Genomic DNA, 21,535 nt, shown 5'->3' on the forward strand with positions numbered 1-21,535 from the left:
TAATTGTTCATCTCAAATCTTGGCCACGCACACTGGAAACACCTCAAACTCTTCATTTCAACTCTCAGAAAGCAGATATATTTACTTGTTTACTTACTTACTTATTTATTCATTTATTTTAAGTGCTAGCTATGGATTCTAGGGCATTGTTCATGCTAGGCTTGTTCTTTGTCACTGAATCATAACCTCCAGTACAATGAAATGATTTTTAAATAAGTTGTACTTTGAGTGAAATTTTTTCTGCCTTTGATTTGCTCCTTCTTTTTGTTTGAAATTAAGGTGAAATCTCAATATACCCAATGAAAGAGTTTCAGAAACTATGGAACTCTTTAAGCGATGTAGTTATTTTTTATTGACAGATTAATGTACAAAAACTGTGACTGCTGTTCCATAATAAAAGAGATTCCTGCTTGTCCACGCTTTCAGTGTTGACTAATAACCAATTGGTGTGTTTATTCCTGGGAATGGCAGCTTCTCCAAATCTCACTAGTTGAGGCCTTGTGGTCCTTCCCTGTCCACATTGGCATGTCTATTACTGTTGTTCTTATGTTATGTTTTCCACTAAGAACTTACAAAGTTCGTGCATAGATACAGTCTTTTGACTGTTTGGTTTTAGTGACTAGGTATTACCTCAAATTATAATTGAACAACATAATATTTTCATAAATCCAAATACTACAGAAGTGATTTTGACTCTGTTCTCCTATAAGACTACAGAAGAATTTCTACAGATTGAAAATATATATATTCTAAATGGTTTTAGAATGAAATTTACAATAACAAATTTTTATCTGATGTCTACATAGCACGGAGTCTACCTACATGTATCTGCAGTCATAGCAAAGGAAGTTCCAGATGTAATAGTATTACTGGCTTGTCCATTCTATATATTAATCATTCAGCATCTGACCATTCAAGATGCTGCCTCCTCCTTTATTTGTCTTTTGCTTCTAAACAGGTTTCAGTGTCGTCTTATACAGGAGGGCCTAGGTACCATTTCATTTCATACCTATGTATAAGTGTATGTTTGTAAAATAGAAATATAGACAACATGAATTCTTTGGATTTTTTCTGGCAAAAGCAAACAGCTTTCCCAAACAAAAGTGAAAAGAGATAGAAAATGAAAAGAACCTGATTTGAAGAAAACTACATAATCCTTACCTTCCAGTTCACAAAAGGGAACACGATACCAAGAGTGAACAAACCTAGCATCGGTCCCCCACACATGCCAAGGATGCTGAGGGCAGCCTGTAGGAAAAAAGCAAACCAGATAAGCCTAACGATTCCACTGCCTCTGTAGCTTACCCTGACACTCCCATTCCTTCCTCGAACCTTGAATGAACTTGAGCTCCATTTTTTAATCGTATATTTTCTTTAAAAAAAAAAAGCTATGTATGTATATATGTGTGTGTGTGTAGACACACACACAATTAAATGTGCATATCTCTATGCATATTTTAGAAAATATCAATCCAGGTAACTTGCCTTTACTGGAGCTACTTTAACTTGATAAATACCAAAGGACTTTTTTTCTTTTCACTTGCCTAACACGCACAATCCCTGGGTCTAATTTCCAGCACCATAGACATTATTTTGTTTGTTGGTTAAGGAATTAACTGCATTAATGCATCTATAATTTATTTGTCATATCCTAAGTGGCTCATCAGCTCTTTAACTTGGTTTGAAATTTTCCATCATTTAGATTGTAACAAGTATCTGGATCCAACCCTTGCCAGCCCACCCATACCACTTCTGAGGCAATGAAGAATTTTTCAGTATTTAGAACACTTTAGAGAGGCCATATCTCCTCCTTTTTATTTCTCTTTACATTTACGGTTCCATTTCTTTTGAATACTGAGAAATTTTTTAATAAAGCATTTCAATATCTCTTATCCCTTTAATGACTTATCCAAATGAACTGGCTTAGAGTTTATGGAATATCAACAGTATAAACATAAGTAAAGACAGGCTTCCTGAAGTCTCTATAGCTGTGCACATGTAAGTGCATGGGTAACATAAGAGAAAAATAGCAATTTGGCAAGACTAAAAAGGTGTATTTTCAGCATGAAGACTGTCTGAGACCTTTTAAGAGCTGGGAATACAAATTCACTGGATTGTGTAAATGAATGTATACATGGACACATGCATGTGCAACACACATAAAACTACTTTTCCTGCAGCACTTTTTATATCTGTGTAAGTACCATGGGCATATTACATCAGGAGCCAAGCTTTAGAATGCTCCCAAGATCTTATAAAGGTTTGTTTGCCAGACGCCGCCCATGTGTCAGTCAGTCAAGAAGATCCACCTGGGAACTACAGACAATGACTCATCTAATCTTCACACTCACCGTTCAGGAACAGTAACCAAAATTTGTAGAGAAGAATCTTGGGGCTAACAGAAACACATTCAAGTCTATTTTCATTTAGAGAGTGAGCAGAGGTCATATATACATCCAGATTTGTCTGGCTTTAAACTTTTACATCTTCTTTAACAAAAGCTGTCTTTAAAAAATAGGAAGAATGCAAATCACCATAACACCTTCCTGATTTTACCTAAAGAAGGAAATGGTTTTGAGTCTATCTTTAACAATTAGACTGTTTGAATTCCCAATACAACCTACCACGTATCACTATAATTTGATGAACTTTCTGTTATTAACTCGTAACCATTCAACTTCTACTTTCTTCTTGCTATATAAAACCATACAAGGCAAAGGAATCGTCTCATTTCCTTCAGTCATAATATAAAGTCTTTTCCAGAGATATGAGCTGTAATATATCATTATGATTGTGTGGTGGCTTGAATAAAAATGACTCTCATAGACCCAAAGGAGGTGGCACTATTAGGAGGTGTGGCCTTGTTGTTGTAGGTGTGACTTTTTTGGAGGAGGGGTGTCACTAGGGCATGGGCTTTGAAGTTTCAGAAGCTTGAGCTATGCCAAGTATGATATTCTCTTTTCCTGATATCTGTGGATCTACATGTAGAACTATAGGCTCCTTCTCCAACACCATGTTGTGTGCATGCTACCATGCTTCCTGCCATGTCTATAATGGACTAAACCTCTGAACCGTAAGCCAGTCCAATTAAATGTTTTCTATTATAAGGGTTGTTGTGGTCTTGGTTTCGCTTCACAGCAAAAAGAAAAAAAAAAAGAAAAAAAAATCTAATGATGGAGGTAGATCTTGTATTAATCTGTTGCTTTCATTGGTTAATTAATAAAGAAAACTGCTTGGCCCTGATAGGACAAAAAAATAGGTAGGCGGAGTAGACAGAACAGAATGCTGGGAGAAAGAAACCGAGTCAGTGAGTCGCCATGATTCTCCCACTCCAGACAGACGCTTCCCTGGTAAGCCAGCTCATGGTGCTACACAGAATATTAAAAATGGGTTAGATCAATATGTAAGAGCTAGCCAATAAGAGTCTGGAACTAATGGGCCAGGCAGTGATTAAAAGAATACAGTTTCCGTGTAATTATTTCGGGGCATAAGCTAGCCATGTGGGCGGCTGGGTGCCTGGGACGCAGCCCTACCGCTCTTATTACTACAATCTAACTTAAGCAGATTCCTTTTCCAGGTTCATTTTCAAAGAATTCAACCGCTACAACATAATTAATAAGACAGGGCCAGGTGCAATTAAGTTTCCTTTCCCCTGACTTCAGTTATTTAATATTTGTTTCATTTCTTTGCTAGTGGTAGAATTAGCTCATCATCGTTGTGGCAGTTGCATTTTGAAGGTTATTACTTGGTATAATGAGAAGATTCAATAAAATACTAAAGACATTTATCTCCCTTTGAAGCAGGGGTAGTGGAATAAAGACAAACTTGCAATGTCTTATGCCTCAGAGCAAAAAGCAACAGAAAATCAATCCAAGAGTTTCAGTTTTTACATAATATATATTAACATGCTCTGTGCGCGTTTTTGTAGTCTACAATGACAACCGACTTTCATTTTTATCTCCTTTTTGTTGTCATTTAGTATCTGTAATTGGAGGCAAGCTCAAAGCTAGTCCAACTTGGGTGCTACTTCAATGCCCAGAACCCATCTGAGCTTCTCCTACAGATAGAGGACAGAGTCCAGGAGTTTGTGCTTTAGCACTGAAGCTGCTGATGACTTGGGAATGGCATTTAGCTGCACTGTATTTGGCTTGCTTAAAATATAAGAAGGGCATCTCATCATACCCACTTCCTGAACTGTTTTCTGGTGAAGACTTAAGGTGTACTCCAAAGGAAATTCAGAGACATGTGTGAGTACTGTGTCCTGTATTAGGAGTGTCCCTGAACTGTCCCCTACTCTCAATATATTTGTCAGTGTTGTGCCCTGCTAGGGAGCTTTGGTTTCTGTAGCATGGCTTCTGAATGCCAAAGTGCTATAAGATCTACATAAGATCTGCTTGAGTTTAGATAAAAAAACATGCATACAGGGGGCTGGAGAGATGACTCAGTGGTTAAGAGTACTGGTTGCTCTTCCAGAGGTCCTGAGTTCAATTCCCATCACCCACATGATGGCTCACACCCATCTGTAATGAGATCTGCTGCCCTTTTCTGGTGTGTAGGCATACATGCAGAGGAACACTGTATACGTAATAAATAAATAAATCTTTAAAAAAACATGCATGCAAATTGTTCCACCCCTTAGCAGAATTTCAAGTAGTCCAGTGGGCAACAGCATATTGTATAGAAAGATGACTTGCACCATTGTAACTCTCAGGGATCTTAAAGACTTCTGAATTTTAGTCATAATTAATCTTATCTTTACTTCCTTAGTGTCAGTATCTTCCTAAATTTTGCATGTTTACTTAGTTCAAATGTGACATAAGTGAATGTCAGAATGTGGCACGTAAGAAAGGAACAATAGATTCAAAAACAGAAAGGCAAAGAGCCAAAAATCAACAGTGCCCCCAGGAAGCTCTCCACGGCCCTACTCACAGGAAGAGCTTTCCTACTCTCATCTGATCACTCCACAAATCTTCAAGCACACCATTTCAAGTTCGTCATTGGACTGCCCACAGCCTTCAGGGCACTGCTATGCTCTTGATCTTAGAGAAGGGAACACCATATGCCTAGCATTTTTCACATGGGAACTGACTGTGGAAATTAAATCCTTTGGAACATTTTATAGGCTGAAAGTTTTTAAGACACACTTTTTAAATTCATACATGAAACAGTACATTTTGACTTCAAAAACAAACAAATAAACAAAACAGCAAACCAAAACAACCATTTAGGAAAAATTTATTTATCTTTTATGAAACTGAGAGCTGTGGCCACTGGTATCACCCACAATACATGCCATGAGTGGATGGTGGTTTTGTGAACAAGAAATTAACCATGGTTCTACCATTCACACTTGTAAGACTTATTTTTTGTCTGTTTCTTTATATAAAACCAGAATCTGAATATTGATTTACTAAATTCAACATAGGAGTAGCTTTATAGTGAAAATAATAGAAGAATTACAATTGTTTTTATTTACTCAAATGTGGCGAAAGAAGAGAGTGGATCACCATAGAGTGGTGGTTCTCTACCTTGCTAGTGTTGTGACCTTTAATACAGTTCTTCATGTTGTGGTAATCCCCAGCCACAAAATTATTTTCATTGCTGCTTCATAATTGTATTTGGTTATGGTTATGGATTGTAATGTAAATATTTTGGAGATGGAGAGATGCCAAAGCGGTCACAACCCACAGGTTGGGAACTACTGCCTTAGAGCTACTCACCTCACCTGAAAGACAACATGGGAGTTGCATTCCTAGCCTGCCAGCATCTATACTGTGGCATAGACTTCAATCCAATGAAGTCATTTGAGCCAGAATTTTCAGCTGAACAAGGACAGGGGGATGAGTCCAACTATCTTACCTCACTTTCTATAGGTACCGCTTCTTTCCAAAGGTCACTGGGGTTGTCCTGACCCTCTCGGGAGTCTGTCACACTTTAATTACAAATGACTTGAAATGCAAAATTCTCTGTCTCAAGAAACAGTTCAGTAACTCACAGTATATACAAATTGGATGGTTTTTTTTGTTTTGTTTTTTTTTTGTTTGTTTTTGTAGCAACTGATAACATAAAAACAAATACAGTAAGCAACGGCTCAGAAGACAGAAAGAATGAGAGAGCACATGTTTTATGTACCGAGAAAATAAACCCATTGCAAGTCATCCTCTTACTGCTTTCAATTTCCGAAAGCAATTTTGGTTGAAATTCTCAAGTATGTTTTGTTTGGATCTAGTGTCCATAAATATTAATATTGGGCCTTGGAGTAATAGTCAAGGCATTAGTTAGAAAGGAAAACATGGGAAAGTTTGCTGTGAAATCAAATGTCATTTCCCTCTTCCATTACCTGCACAACACTCCCCATGAAGGATGCAACCACAGCCATGGAGGTACACAAGATACCAAACAAGAGACCTGAAAGAAAGAAATCATACAATGATTCACTTCCTTGAGGTCACCCCTGAGCAGCCAGCACTATATCCTACTGAAGGACTGAAGAAGGAAAACAATCTGCACACAGCAATCACAGTGTCTACTCAGTACTTTAGCAACAGTTCCTCAGGGCAAATGAAGTTCAGGATCTAAAGATTTCTCTCTAGCATTCCAGAAGTCTGGTCAAGTGAAATAACATGAATGTAGAAAGGGTCCAAGCAAATCCAAACTAATTATGTGGGTGCTAGTTCCAGGTCAGTCACTCACTAGGAATTAGCTGAAGGAGAAGCTACTGGACTCTGAGATATAGGCAGATTGTCGCCTTTTACATGGTGAATCAACATACACATACTCGGGTTCACTGGCTCAAAAAAAAAAAAAAAACCTGAAATCTTTTCTGGTTTTCCCTTTGGCATTATCCACATCTTTATAGCCCTTAGTAAAGCTATAGTATTATTACAGTTAACAATAGATATCCTTATATAGGAACATAGGGATGTATTTGTTTCTACATCACCACAAGGAACTTCAGGTACCACTCTCTTCTGGTATCACAGAAGTTTGACATTTAAATCATTGTATGGTTCTAATGACTTCTAAAGAAGCTACTCCCTTTTTAAAAAATAATCATTGTTTTTACACATTTCTATTTTAAAAACATCCTAAGAGTATGTTCCTATAATAACTCATTAACAAAATAAGAAAGAGACAGAATCAGAGATAGTAGCAGATACAGTGACAGTTTTAGTTTTAGCATTCTTAATCCTTGTGATCACCGGTTTTAATAGTCAATTTGACAAAATCTAGAATCACATAGAATGGAGTCTCAATGAGGGATATTCTAGATTAATTTGACCCCTAGACTGTCTGTCGAGGAGTATGCTAACTGCATTAATTGAGGTGCGAACCTCTTCCCAACACACACACACGCACTGTGGGTACCTCCAAATCTCTGAATAGGGAATCCTAACTTATATGAAATGAATAAACAAGCTGGTGTATATATTCACTCTCTTTGCTCTTGGCTACAGAAACAGATAGCTGTTTCCAGTTCCTGAAACCTTGACATCCCTGCAATGAAGGACAGTAAACTGTGAGCTAAAAGGCAGCCTTCAAAGTTGTGTTTGCTATGTAGTTTAATCCCAGAAAAGTGATGGCACTAAGACAACTAAAGATCCGGCCCAGCTCCTAATGTGACTCCTATTTCAGTTTTATTACATTCTTACTATAGGTTGGACACTTCACCAGCATCCAGGGTTATAAAGTCAGAACTTTATTCTTGGTCCAAAGAGTTCACATTCTGAGAATCAAAAATTTCTCCAAAATTGATTCCTCAAGAATTGTACTTGTGGATTTTGTCAGTGATGCATCAGACCCAATTTTGAGACAAAACAGTTGCAGAAGTAACTTCCTACTCAGTCATACTTTTCCATGAGTATCTGCTGGCAGCTGGGGATTGTACTGGCAACACTACCCATTCACCCTCTGGATCTCTAAATCATGGAGTGAAAAAGATCCACGGACTTCATCTAGTCAGTGAGTGTGATTATATTCATCTAATCTTGTTCAAGGATAAATAAAAGGAAAAAGTATTAAATCCTCTGACTATCTGAACTTGCATGAGGCCACAAAGAGTAATGAATATAATGAATATTTCTGGAAATAATTTACCAAATAATCGGGGAAATGTCAACTAAAAACATTACTACCAAGAGTACATGGGCTCATTTAAACAAAGAAAGATAGGTATAAAGAAAAAACATATTCAACTAAAACAACTCTCTCTCACACTCAGACACACACACACGATCTAGGACCACTTAGTTTTTATGAAATAAATTTATATTCAATACCAAAGCATATCAAGTAAATTTAAAACCTTGAGAGTTGACAAATACATCTACTGAAGGATAACAAGTACATTTCTTAAAAGGATTTTACAAGACTATTATTAATTATCTCACACTGAGGCAGCCTAGGGATAAACACTGATGAACAGTAGTTGACACCCCAAATCCACAGTTTTGTTTTCTTACATTCACCTAAGCATGACTGAAGTGTAGGGAAAAGAAAAATTGTACCTGTACTGAACATATACAGACTTTACAAAATCTGGGTCACTGTGAAACTCCATTTATATGAAATTCCAGAAAAGTTAAAAATCTACATTAGAAAAAAAATTCTGGCAGTTGCTTTTCTCTGGAGGAAGCTGAGAATAGAGACTTGTGAGAAAAGTAATGGGAAAACTTTCTAAGTTAATGACCATGATGATATATCTTGCTAAGTAATTGAGTTTCATAGATAGATGGATGTGTTGGCTAGTTTTATGTCAACTAAACACAAGATAGAGTCATTAGATAGGAGGGAACCTCCACTGAAAAAATGCATCGAAAATATTGGATTGTAGATAACTTGCAGGGTATTTTCTTAGTTAGTGATTGATGTGGGAGGGCCATGACCATTATAGATGGAGCCAACACTGGGAAGGTAGGTGGTCCTAGGTTGTATAAGAATGCAGACTGAGCAAGATACAGTTGAGTAAGCCAGTAAGCAGTATTCATCAACTGCTTCAGGTTCTGCTTACAGATTCCTGCCTTGTTTGATTTCCTGTCCTGAATTTCTTATATGATGGGCTGTGAGATGGAAGTATAAACCAATTAAAGCCTTTCTTGGCCAATTACTACTTGTCATGGTGTTTCATCACAGCAATAGTAACTCCAGCTAGGACAATGCATTTGTCAAAATTCAACAAGTATGTACATAGCAGTTTGATTTTTCATCATATGAATTTTTATATTAAAAGCCTTGAAACATATAATAAATTCTAGCTAATAATATGCAAGCTTAAATAATTATAAAAAATGAAATGGTGTTTGCAATTTATTTTTAAGAACTGAACAGTATATTGGATTCTTGGATTCACAAAGAGCTGGATGGATATGGGAAAAAGTCTAGAAGAAACTAATGGAGAACCATATATTTCTATGAGGGATTGATATATTGCCACATTATTGTATTATAGTAAAATGTAAGGAAAAAACATAAGACCAAAAATAAAAATAACTATTGTTAAGAAATTTTTATTTGAGGGGAGTTCAAAGTAATATTGAGAGAAACATGCATTTCAAATATGCAGAGGAAAAAACTATGGCAAAAAAAAAGCAAAGAAAACTTAAACATAAGGGAAATAAGCAACCAAAATGAGATGAATAAAGAAATGGATAATGAAACTAATATTTTATACACTTGTCATATGTCCATAAAAATAAATTTGTGAATTGATAAGAATAGCTGTGTGTGGTCCTAGTACAATAGAAATGGACAAAAAAATACAGCACATTGCTATCCAACAGATTATGTGGTTTTGGGCCATACGACTCTGAATTTAAGATCTAATCTCATCTTAACATTTAAGCAAAGTCAGGCCTGGTAAGTACTTGGATGAAAGAAAATATTATGAGGAAATCATATCATCCACAGTATATATAAAAAGAAAAAGGACAGGAAAACACCAGAGAGAAGGATGATTATGGAGAAAAGAATAGGGATTCGAAGAAGAAAATTTAAAGTTGCAGACCAGATAGTGCAGGGAAAGTACTTATTATTGTTAAAGAGAATTTCTTTAAAAAGAAATCTCGGGGTCCACACTGGGACCAATAGAAAGTTGTCCTGAGGGTAAGACTCCATCCATCAAAAGCTCTAACTTGTGAAAATGCAAATGTTTTTCAAAGTTAAAATCCTGCAGTGACAATGATTACAAATAAATGCCCAGGAAAGTTTCAACCAAAGTCAACAGCTAAGGTACACTAAAGGATCCTAGGCCAGTCAAAAAGAAGAACGAAATTTTGCCCTTTGCTAGAAAATGTATGGAACTGGAGAAGAAAGAAGTCATGGGCAGTGTATGTGCTCAAAATACATGACAGATTAAAGAAAATGTCTTTATGAAGCTCATAACTATGTACAATGATTATATACTATAAAAGTAACAATAATATAAACAAAATAAGTGAGCCATTGAATAATACATTATGTAATCATTAAACTCCTATGTTTTCAAAGCACACATAAGAAAATGCACAATGAAAATTGCTATAGTTAAACAACCAGAAACAGAATTAGGTAGGTATCATTTAACTTACAAATTAAATTATTTTTCTAAATTAATTGCACTTTCTATATTAAGCATATAAGGGAAATAATTTATTTTTACTTTAAAAGCAGCTATCTCAGGGGTTGGAGAGATAGATGCCTAATGGTTAAGAGTACACACTACTCATGCAGAAAACTTGAGTTAATTTCCCAAGTAGCTCACAACTGCCTGCAGCTATAGTTCCAAGAGCTCTGACACCCTCTTCTGATCTCTATGGCCACTAAACTCAAGTATACAAACCCCTACTCAAACATAAACACATATATGTAATAATCAGAAGTAAAAATAAAAGTGTAAAAAAGCAGCAAAGTTTTGTAAAAATATAATTCAATGTGATAGTTTCAGTGACTGTAATACACAGTTTTTAATAATCAAAAATCATTGAGAATGTTGTTTATGTGTATAATATATGCAGTCATATTAATTCACCACTGTCTTTTTCCAACTACTCCTGGCTCCTCTCAAAACCCACCTCCCATCTTCAAGTTCTCATTATTTTTTACCAACCTATTGAGTTCAATTAGTGCTGCCCATAAACTCACGTATGTGGGGACGTCCACTGGTGCATGATCAACCCATTCTCATAGGACCATACTCCTAAAGAAAATTGAATCTCCCTTACCTAACAACTATCAACTGTCAACCATATATATTACACTGCAAGCTCAGAAAACAGTTTGATAAGGGGGCAGACATATTATTAAAACCAGAGTTTAGGGAGAACTAGAGAAAAACAGTGTCATCTGGACCTGACAGGACCTCTGAACCCATGAGCTCATAGCAACTCTAGTTGAGTGCATAAGATCAAGCCAGTCAATAGAACATTCCAGCAATGATGGGTGAGGAACAAACAAGCCCATACCTCTAGTTAAATGGATAATATGTACTTTTTAATTAAACAGGGAACATTCATTCCCTTAGAGTACATTACTCAGAGTTTTGTTTCAAGAGAAAATTATTTGATAAAATGGCCAGGCGTACTGAACAGCACACCTCCTCATGTAAAATGTCTGGTAAAATCAACTCAGCATTATCAATAGACATTGATGTGAAGATATTAGAGCATGAGATAGGTGAAAAGTAAGACTAGAACAAGGTGAACCAGCTAGTCATTTCTTCCTGGTACTCTTCTGGTAAGAAGATCTTCAGAAGTATGAGAACCTACATGTCTGTGTCTCAGCATGCATTTATGTCTATTCATGCAACCTGAAGATCACATGAAAGATTTTGCTATTTGGCCCATTTAAAATTCACACTAAATAGCAGAAGCTCTACCACCTATACCTACATAAGCCTTTACTGATCCAGGTGCTCTTCTTGTCGGAGAGATGTGGAATACAGCTCTTGACAAAATCCTCAAAGGTCACTGTTGCTAAGGCATTGATGCTGGCAGCCACTGTGCTACAGAAAGAAAAACAAATAGGCAAACAAGAAAATAGTCTTAATTAAGAAGGATGAGTTATCATGTAGGAGAGGCAAAAACACAGAGCCTTGTAAAATACACATATCGACATATGCCCACATTCTAGAACTCAGCGAAATGCATGGCAGTTAACGCACCCTTCAAATCATTATCTATGCAAATATTCTCTGTAAGAAGATAATTTTTCACATTATGACTCCCATTAATTTCCCTTGACATTATGGCAACAATAATGGAAGGATTTTTCACAAAATGAGCATGTGTATACGATGGGAGTGTCCCTCTAAGCTTGAGTGGAAGCAGCAAAGTAGTGACTAACCTAACCCAAGAAGTAAGTGAAATTTTCTATTAAGCAACAAAGCCTTTATCTGTGTATTCATTTATTCACACATAAGTGATGAATTTGAAAGTCATAGTCCTAGACATAAAGCAAAGAAAACCAGCCTACAACTCACAATCCCAGAGAACAAAGACAACAAGGAGGACCCTAAGAGAGACATACATAGATCTAATCTACATGGGAAGTAGATAAAGACAAGATCTCCTGAGTAAATTGGAAGTATGGGGACCTTGAGGGAGGGTTGAAGGGGAGGGGAAAGGAAGGTAAGGGAGCAGAGAAAAATGTAGAGCTCAATAAAAATGAAAATTGAAAAAAAAAACAGAAAGAATGTCGCAGTCCTTGCAGTCTACCTGGGAATACAGACATTCAACAACCAATTCTACAATTTACTACAACTGTAGGGTTCCTATGAAAGGTAGGAGTACAGTACTGTGAAACTGGTAAGAGAATATCTCTTCAGAAATGATGGTTAAGAAAGATGGGGAAAGGATTCAAGAAAAGTAGGTGAAATCCCTTAAAGAATAAAGGGGAAATCACATGCCTACGCATTGAGCTGCGAAGACGATCACTGCTTTCTACAGCCTGAAGCTTTCAGAGAGGCTGGAATGTAACTAGTAAAGGAGAAAGGTGAGAGAATCCCATAAAGAAACAAAGAGCATAACCAGATAGCAGCACTGCTCTCTCTCCAACTTCACAGAGCGGTCCTGATAGACCATTGGAGCATCAGGAAGCTGGTGTTCTCTTTGTGAAAAACAGTGAAAGCTTATTTAAATTCCTCACATGAATCAAGAATCTTTTAGTTAGTCCAATAACTGAATTAACTTCAAAAGGTGAAAATTTCTCATCCAAGAATGGTTCCTTCTAAAGAGTAAAGTAGTGATTTCTGCTTAACTTGTTAGTCATTGTTCAAAGCACATAGCTACATAAAAAGACAGGCAAATGAATACAACTAGTAGAAAAGAAGGAAAACTCAAAAATAAACACTATAGCCTTAATTTGAGATCGGAATCTTCCAGAAAATCAAGTAGAAATAATTGAGATAAAAACACAATGTACAGAAAATTATGTAATACTAATAACCAGTCTCAGCCCTAACACACAACGTTATATGTTATAGTCATGAAAAGCACCAACATCATTACATATATAGACCATGAGAAGAATACAAAGGAGAGTTAATAAGGTGTTTAAAATCTATAGATGAATTAAGATGAAATAAAAGCAGTAATTCAAGGCAAGAGAGGAAAGACGGCATATTTACTAGAAAATAAAACAAATGGCTGATAATTTTGAAGGGAAATATAACATGTGCTCTACTTAAGTTTTATATCACATATACAGGGTAAAGGATTCAATAACTTCATTAGTTAATATAATAAATATACTATGCGGTCTTCGTAATTATATAATAGATTCCCTTACTGAACATAGTATGAACCAAAAGAGGTAATATCAAACATGTTTATAATTTCAGTATTTAATTGCTGGGTAATGAGGCAGCATAATGTAGGCCCATGTTGCTGTAATCAGCTCTTTATCAGACAATGTAATGAAGTCATAGAAATCAAGTTGAAGCTGCAATGGAGACTCAACGAAGAAAAGACAGCAACATGCACTGATCACTGGAATAAGCTAAGAGCAGCTGGAAATCCAGCTTAATGTATTGACCATGTGAGCTGTAACATCAAGGACACAGAGTCAGAACTACTCAAACCCCAGGGAGCCCATTTTTTACTATGATATTCCCCAGATACAATATTGGGACATTAGGGTTTAATGCACGCAGTTCTGAATTCTAATCTCGTCTTTGGCCAATCACCCTTTTTTTATACTACCTGATTTTCAAAGTATGGGATTTTCTTCCTGATTTTTTTCAGATACCCACTACTGACTTTACCTTTACTGTAAAGGGGAGACTTTAGTCTTTTGTTCATTGCTGGAGCAATAAAAACTCTTAGGTCTTTTGTGATGAAATTAATACAAAGTAGAAACAATAACCAGGAAGTTTTAAAGTAGAGGTTAAGAATACACCTGCATCAGGCCTCCACAGTTTACTTACCATAGGTTAGTTGTCTCCCTCATCCTCAATAAATCTGTTTCCTTATCTGCAAACTGACGAGACTGTGAGTAAAGATTCTTCTTCACGTGCTGTGTGATACCAATGACCAAATAGAAATACAACATTGCAGTAGGCCAATTGACACTGAGCAAGTGCTCAGTAGACAGCTGATCATGACTGCTATCATTCCAGTCCTCACCACCGCCACCACAACCACTGTCATCTTGAGCTTGTCAACATACTAACCTCAGAGTCCCACTAAAGGCACAAGCCACAAAAAGTCCTGGCAGCCCTGGCATAGTGTCAAAAATCTCCATGACAAAATACGGCATCAACTGAAAAAAAAAAAAAAAAAAAAGAAGAAATAAAGGGAGAGGGGAGAGAAGTGAGAAGGAGGTATATTGTTATCTCTGCAATTATTTAAAGTGTTGAAATATAAATCCCAGTGAAAGGAGATGAGAAACTCACTTCCCAGTATCTTCAATGTGTGAATTTTACTATCTGTTTTCTCTGAATTTACAATTAAGTTCTAAAATCCAATTCTTAACATATGTTGTTCAGGGGATCTAGATATGCCCAGCTTGTGGGAAAGAAGACTATACTAGACAGAGAAGGGCAACTGAATATATATTGAGAGAAAGGGGCAGTGAGTGAACGCTTCTCATGAGCATACTGTCTCTGAGTTTTCAAAATCACACAGTGTTCTATGCTTTCATGATACAATTGTGCTATGCTGAGAAAATATGATATTAGGCAGTATGAGAATAAGAATTGTTCAATTCTATTTATTTAATGTTACTTTAATTTTTATGCTTTTTGAAATATGATCTCATAGACCATGGTATCCTCTCAGATTCCCTTTGTAACCAATGCTAACCTTAAATTCCTGATCCTTCCAGCTACACATTTATGTGCTATAATATAAAGTGCATGACATTGTGCTCATTTTTATTCAATTAAAGAAACGTTAATAAACCTCAGATTACAAAGAAAAGGATATAAAGTATCATCAACAACCAAAGCCATGGGTTAGAGATGACTTTCTGGTTAGCCTTAGCCTGTCTTCAGACTGTCTTCATGAACAAAGGGAGGTGTCGTTTTTCTGCAGACTTACTTCTGCATATTAGAAAGCACTGTGTGATGTCACCCAGGAGCTCAAATAGGAAGTCAAAAGCTTGTGCTTGGCAAGTGAGTGAAAGCCCAGGCAGAATAAAGATAACCCCACTACTACCCAACATATTCAGTACATTCTGCTGTGAAATCAATGGAAGTGCATACCTGGTCTGGCGCTGAAATAGCACCAGATGTCCAAGGGTCACAGTCTTTGAAGTTCGAGTACATGATCAAACCACAGAAGACAGCACACACCGCAATCATCCAGAGACCCAACAAGTTAAAGTACAAGGCACTAGAAAAGAGGACAAAGGCCAATTGGTAAGCTGTCTGCCACGTTGTCTCAGGGTAAGTTCATGACTAAAAACTGAGGAGTTCCCTCTTTCTAGCTTTCAGGAAACATTACATTTTATAATATCACATTAAATGAGTCATTACACTTTTTAGGATAATTACAAATTTGAATAGGTTAAGATTTTTTCCTTTTTAAGAAGCAGATTTTGGATGCTCACCTTCCTAGACCTGGATGGAGAGGGGAGGACCTTGGACTTCCCACAGGGCAGGGAACCCTGACTGCTCTTAGGACTGGAGAAGGAGGGGAAGGGGAAGAGGGGGGAGTGGGAGGTAAATGGGAGGAGGTGGAAATTTTTAATAAATAAATAAATAAATAAATAAATAAATAAGAGGGTTTTGCCAAATTGTAATATGTGTGATATATGACCTATTTTCTTTTATAATATTTCACATACTGATTATTCTCATTATATAACTTTAAGTGGTTTTTCCCCCTACTCAATTAATGAAACTGTCAAAAAGCCAACTTGCATTTTAATAACTTCTTCGAGGAAGATAATAATGGGATAACATAAAAATAGACAAGTATTGGTTTCAGTCACTTTGAGATAAAGGCAGATGAAAGTTAAAGTTGAGTATTTTAAAGATAATAGGAAAAAACTAGAATCAAATATCTATAAAGAGAAGAATGTTTTGGTGAAATAAATAATACCTTTCCGCTTTCCTATTAATATACTTATTTAGCTTTGAAATGAGATCTCCATTTATTCCAGAAAGGTCATAGACATCTAGGGACAAGAATCTATTCTCCTTGGACTCCTGAATTCTAAGTACAATAGGTGTTTGTCATGTGCTCAATTATTACTTTCCCTTGTCATGTGTTGATTTTCTGCCTCCTAAAATATTAGTAGATGTAAGTTAGTAGATGACCTTGAAAACTTAAGGTCATCTTAAACATAATTTGATGAAGTTCATACTATCCTACAGTGAACTAGCACAGTTATAGTTGGATCCTTTTTCAAGGTCCTTTATTTTCATACAGGCATTTGCGTGTCAAGATTTTACTTACATTTCTAATCTCAGGGAAGATGTGAAAGTAGACATCCTTCCATTGTGCTGATAACATTTCATTGTGGTGAAATTCAAACTGGCCATTTTTTTAAATGAAGATGATTCAACATTCAAATGTAAGAACACACATTTCTTTCATGGCAAGACGAATGTTTTGAGATACATGAAAAAGAGTGTGTATGTATGTGTGTACACATGCTCACACTCTTCCAATTTGTGGGTATCTGTATGTTTCTGCATACAGATGACATACATAATGGCCGTCCTTAAGGATTTTAATATTTAACAAATAGCAAACATTTAACAAGCACAATGTTTTATTCTTGGTGCTTTATGGAAAAAATAGATGAGAAAGGTACAGTTCCTAATGTACATCTCCTAATCTTTGAGGAGGCAGAAATTCAAAATGCCACAGGAGAAAGTTATAACTGGGCACATGGAAAATACCAAATGTACTAAAAACTCAGGAGTCTGAGGAGAATGGATCTTGTCTCTAGAAGGCTAAGACTGTTCTGTAATAAGTGGAGATCTCATTTCAAAACTAAATAAGTGTATTAAAAGGAAAGCAGAAAAGTATTATTTATTTCACCAAAAGATTCTTCTCTTTACAGGTACTTGACTCTAGTTAACCTGAAAGCAGATTTTTACTTGAATTTTAAATGCATTTTAAGATCAAAGTCACATGCATTTTCAGTTGTTCAGCCATTTGATAAAGTTATGGGCATCACTTAATAAAGTGTGGAAGATTTATTTAATATCACTTACTTTGGTGATATTTTCATGCATCACCAGTAGTTTGCTAGACTGCTAGAAGATGTATCTGCTCTCTTCATTTTGCATTACAAAAAATACATATGGTAACATGGTAGTTCCCGACTTACTTAGCATAGAAAATGGTTGAATTATTTCAAGACAATTTTATGTCTCATTTAATGAAAATAAAAAACATGTACATTGAAGTATTTTTAAATTGTGTGAAGAAATAGTCATAGTTACTAGACTCGGTCCAGGAACCATGAGAAGCACCCCTGGGGGTCTAATTCCATTTTGTGTGAAATTTGAGGTTTTTTGCTAGCAGTATAAAATAAAGGAGAAATGCCTTAGGTTTTTCTCTAGAGAATGGTCTGTTCTGGAACTTTTTGTTGTACCCAGACAATCTTACTGTGCTTATTCTCATATCCCTGTGAGAACTGGAGCAAACACAGACACATAACCTTATATTTTAGAGTTCTTACATCTCTCCTTAGAAATGTTAATGATACCTGTATCTGTTTAATTGAATTAAAATGGAGATCAGACCTGACTAATCCTAAAGCAGAGAGATAGATGTAGAGGAAATTTAACTGTGATGGGTTTGCAAGTGTAAGTGAAGCTTGGTGTGTTCCATTTTTCTAAGTGTCTACATTTTGAAAAATTGAAGCTTAAGGGAAACATATGGGAGGACTGCAAACAACTTAAAGAACTAGGGCTTCTCATAAAGATGAGCAAATATGGTGGTTATATAGCTGTAATCAGTAAAGTGTGTTCTGTGCTTTACTAGTGCGTCCGTCCACAAGGTAAAGGTGCCATCCCTGTATTCCTTCAATGGTGCCATGGATCATATTTGAGCAGCAGCTGCCTGGCCTACCTGTTGCCATTTTTTTCTCAAATCAACATTTTAAAATATCAAAACATGTCACAGTTTACCTACTACAAATAAAAATTAAACTACAACTGAAGACAGCACACAATGAATGAAAAATGACCAGGGCCATCTCGTCCTGGAGACTAATTACAAGCAGGAAATGTGATTTGCACCTTATTCCTACTCAGTGCACCTAATCTAATCGATTGCTCAGTCAATGGAGACAGACCTTAATTGAGGAAAAAGCCAAGCAGGGTATGCTGGGATGGAAGTAGTCATGTTTGGCTGAAATAGTTGTTGAAAGGGCTGGAAGGATGTGGAAGAGTACCTGCTATACAAGTATGTAGACTTGTGTTTGGATCTAGCACTCTGGTAAAAATCTAGACATGGACTGTACATGTAACCCAAAGCTGTGAAAGGCAGAGAGACTAGACTGCTAGGGTAGCTTCAACTACAGGGAAAGATCATGTCTCAAAGCATTAACACCTGGAAGGACCTGATGGCACACACCTTTAACACAGCAATCAGGAGGCAGAAGCAGGCAGATCTCTGAGTTCAAGACCAGCCTGGTCTACATAGCGAGCTTTAAGACAGTTAGGGCTATGTTGAAAAACCCTATCTCAAATAAATAATTAACCTGAGACAGAGATTGATGAAGCAGGGCATCCAACATCCTCCTCCAGCTTCCACATGTATGCACTTACCTCCCAAATACATAGTTTTACATACACCACATTCACATGTATACATATATACACACATAAACACAAAGACTTTGAACAGGATAAATAAGTCTCTTCCTTTATCTCTCTCATTCACATGCATCCAAACAATGTAATGACTCACCGAGGTAAGGGATAACATAGAAATTGTTCTTAACCAACAACTTACAGCTTAGCATGCTTTTCTGTCTTACAAGAGATGCATCTCTGGATGGTCGATTGGTTAACTCCATAGATTCCAAGCCAAGTAAAAGTTCCTCCTACTGTAATTGTCCAAAAAGTGTGCCGCCTGAGGGGGTCTATATCGAAGCTGTGACACAGGAAAGATGGGATAACAGGCTTGGTTCTTTGTTGCCCAGCTGTTATTTTATGGAGTCATGTAATTAAATTTTATGAAGGATGAAAAAGTAGTGTCGAACATACTCAACTACGTTTAGCCGGGATCCATTTCGTGCGTGCTCTAACACATTGTGGAACCCACCAGCGTGATTCGATCCTTGAATGAGAACTGTTAAGAAGCCCACAATCATGACAACCATCTGAAATGCATCTGTCCACACCACTGCTTTTAAACCTCCCTGAAAGGGAGAAAATGGTATGAGTTACTGAAAATGAGGGCTGTAACCCCTCCACTCCAGACAGTCTCCCTGTTACTGAATCATACAAAACTTATCCTGACTGTAGTAACATCTTTGAAGTGACAAGTTCTGAGTCACATGGCAACAAAATCGTAAGTGAAGGAGGCATGTCCCCTCTGCAATTCCATGGGTTTATAAGTTTAACGGTAGAGTTAGAAATTAAGTAATAATACAAACCTTTACTTAAAAGTGTGGGAAGGAGCAATGAAGAATAGTTACTTTTGAGAAATACAGGAATGCTATCATCTGGTCTGAGGAAGTGACAGTTAAGGTAAGTTCTGAGTAATAGATAAAAAGCTATGAGGTTCGGCACACAAGTTGAGGATCTGTTTGGAGAGTATGAACAAAAAAGAAGTGCAGGTCTCTGAGGAAATGAGAGAATCCTCGGAGCTGCAGATGGAAGGTGCAGATAGACCAAAAGGAGCAGGTAGATTTAGATAAGATCACTTAAATAATTCCCTAAGAACACAGAGAGTCATATGATGACATTTGTTTCATAGTAGCTACGGTGAATGGCAAGGCTGCAGTAGAGCAAAAATTTCTAAGTTTATTCTTGTTTTCCATGCCCAAGATGATCAATTATTGAAGCAGGGCAGAGATGGAAATAACTCCATGGCTTTGAGAGATATTTGAGAGAATAGGATTCTCATATTTCATGTTTCATTAAACACAAGTAAGGAAACAGTGAAAAAATTGGGCAATCACACAGGTCCAGCTGGACAATCAGGATTTTTATGAAGCTAGTGATAGCATGTTATAAAAAATGAGACACACACACACACACACACACACACAGAGAGAGAGAGAGAGAGAGAGAGAGAGAGAGAGAGAGAAAGAGAGAGAGAACAATTAAGAAGAAATAAATATCAGTTTCTACACATAGGTGGAGGAAGGTGTTTTGAGAGCAACATGGTGATTAGACAGCCAGACAAATACACCAGAGTTTCAGAACGACTAATCTAATGGTTTAGTATAGATACTGAGCAAGAGGTTAAAGTAGTAATTATACCAAGGCTGCCTCCCTTTTAGTGAAGGAGGCAGGGAGAAAGGGAGAAACAGTGCCCATATTCCTCCCCAAGGATACTGAATTATCTGAGGCTTGAAGTGTGTTCTTTTATTCCTGGTTTTTCAAAGTTTCCCAAATGATTCTAATGCAGAGTTCTTGTTGAAATCATGTGCACAGAGGGAAAGAGAAAAATGAGAGCTTACTGTAACAATCCATGACTTGAATCTCCTAGGATCATATTGAACATGACAAAGGCAATTAGGGAAAGATTAAATGAAGTTGCACATAAAATGTGCTTTCTTAAGTGAATAAGTGCCAGTAAAATGAAAGGAGGTGATATTTTTAACACTGAAAAATAGAATTATCATCATGTTACTCCTCCAGAATGTCAGTAACTTCTATGAAAAGTTGACACACTTATCTTTAGCTTGAGCAGAAAGAAGACACTAGAGTAACCTATCATTTATTTGGTAATTAAAATGAAAACATAATTTACAATAAATATTTAAGTCCCTGCTATAAGCATTGCATTTTCATCATGTTTTGAAGGACGATAAACATTCCTCTCCCCCTCTCTATCCACATACACATTACCTATACAACACTATCCTGATTTTATTTAAAGTTGTTAAACACATCAGGTATGCTCTCACAGGCTGCCTGGTTGGC

The 21,535-nt window shown here is 36.6% G+C and overlaps 1 protein-coding gene across 1 annotated transcript in view; it reads right to left on the reverse strand.

The window, feature by feature from the left end:
* The window catches only part of Slc5a12 (solute carrier family 5 member 12), a 45,984-nt gene that overhangs the window by 4,984 nt on the left and 19,465 nt on the right, over window positions 1–21,535 (reverse strand). Inside the window, exons 5-11 of the mRNA XM_057781508.1 lie at window positions 19,646–19,800; window positions 19,392–19,532; window positions 15,677–15,806; window positions 14,645–14,733; window positions 11,865–11,977; window positions 6,341–6,408; window positions 1,162–1,248 (exon numbers count right to left, since the gene is read on the reverse strand). Coding sequence (XP_057637491.1) covers window positions 1,162–1,248; window positions 6,341–6,408; window positions 11,865–11,977; window positions 14,645–14,733; window positions 15,677–15,806; window positions 19,392–19,532; window positions 19,646–19,800 — 783 coding nt within the window. The remainder of the gene's footprint in view (window positions 1–1,161; window positions 1,249–6,340; window positions 6,409–11,864; window positions 11,978–14,644; window positions 14,734–15,676; window positions 15,807–19,391; window positions 19,533–19,645; window positions 19,801–21,535) is intronic.

Source organism: Chionomys nivalis, chromosome 9 (genome assembly GCF_950005125.1).
Source record: "Chionomys nivalis chromosome 9, mChiNiv1.1, whole genome shotgun sequence".
NCBI lineage: Eukaryota > Metazoa > Chordata > Mammalia > Rodentia > Cricetidae > Chionomys > Chionomys nivalis.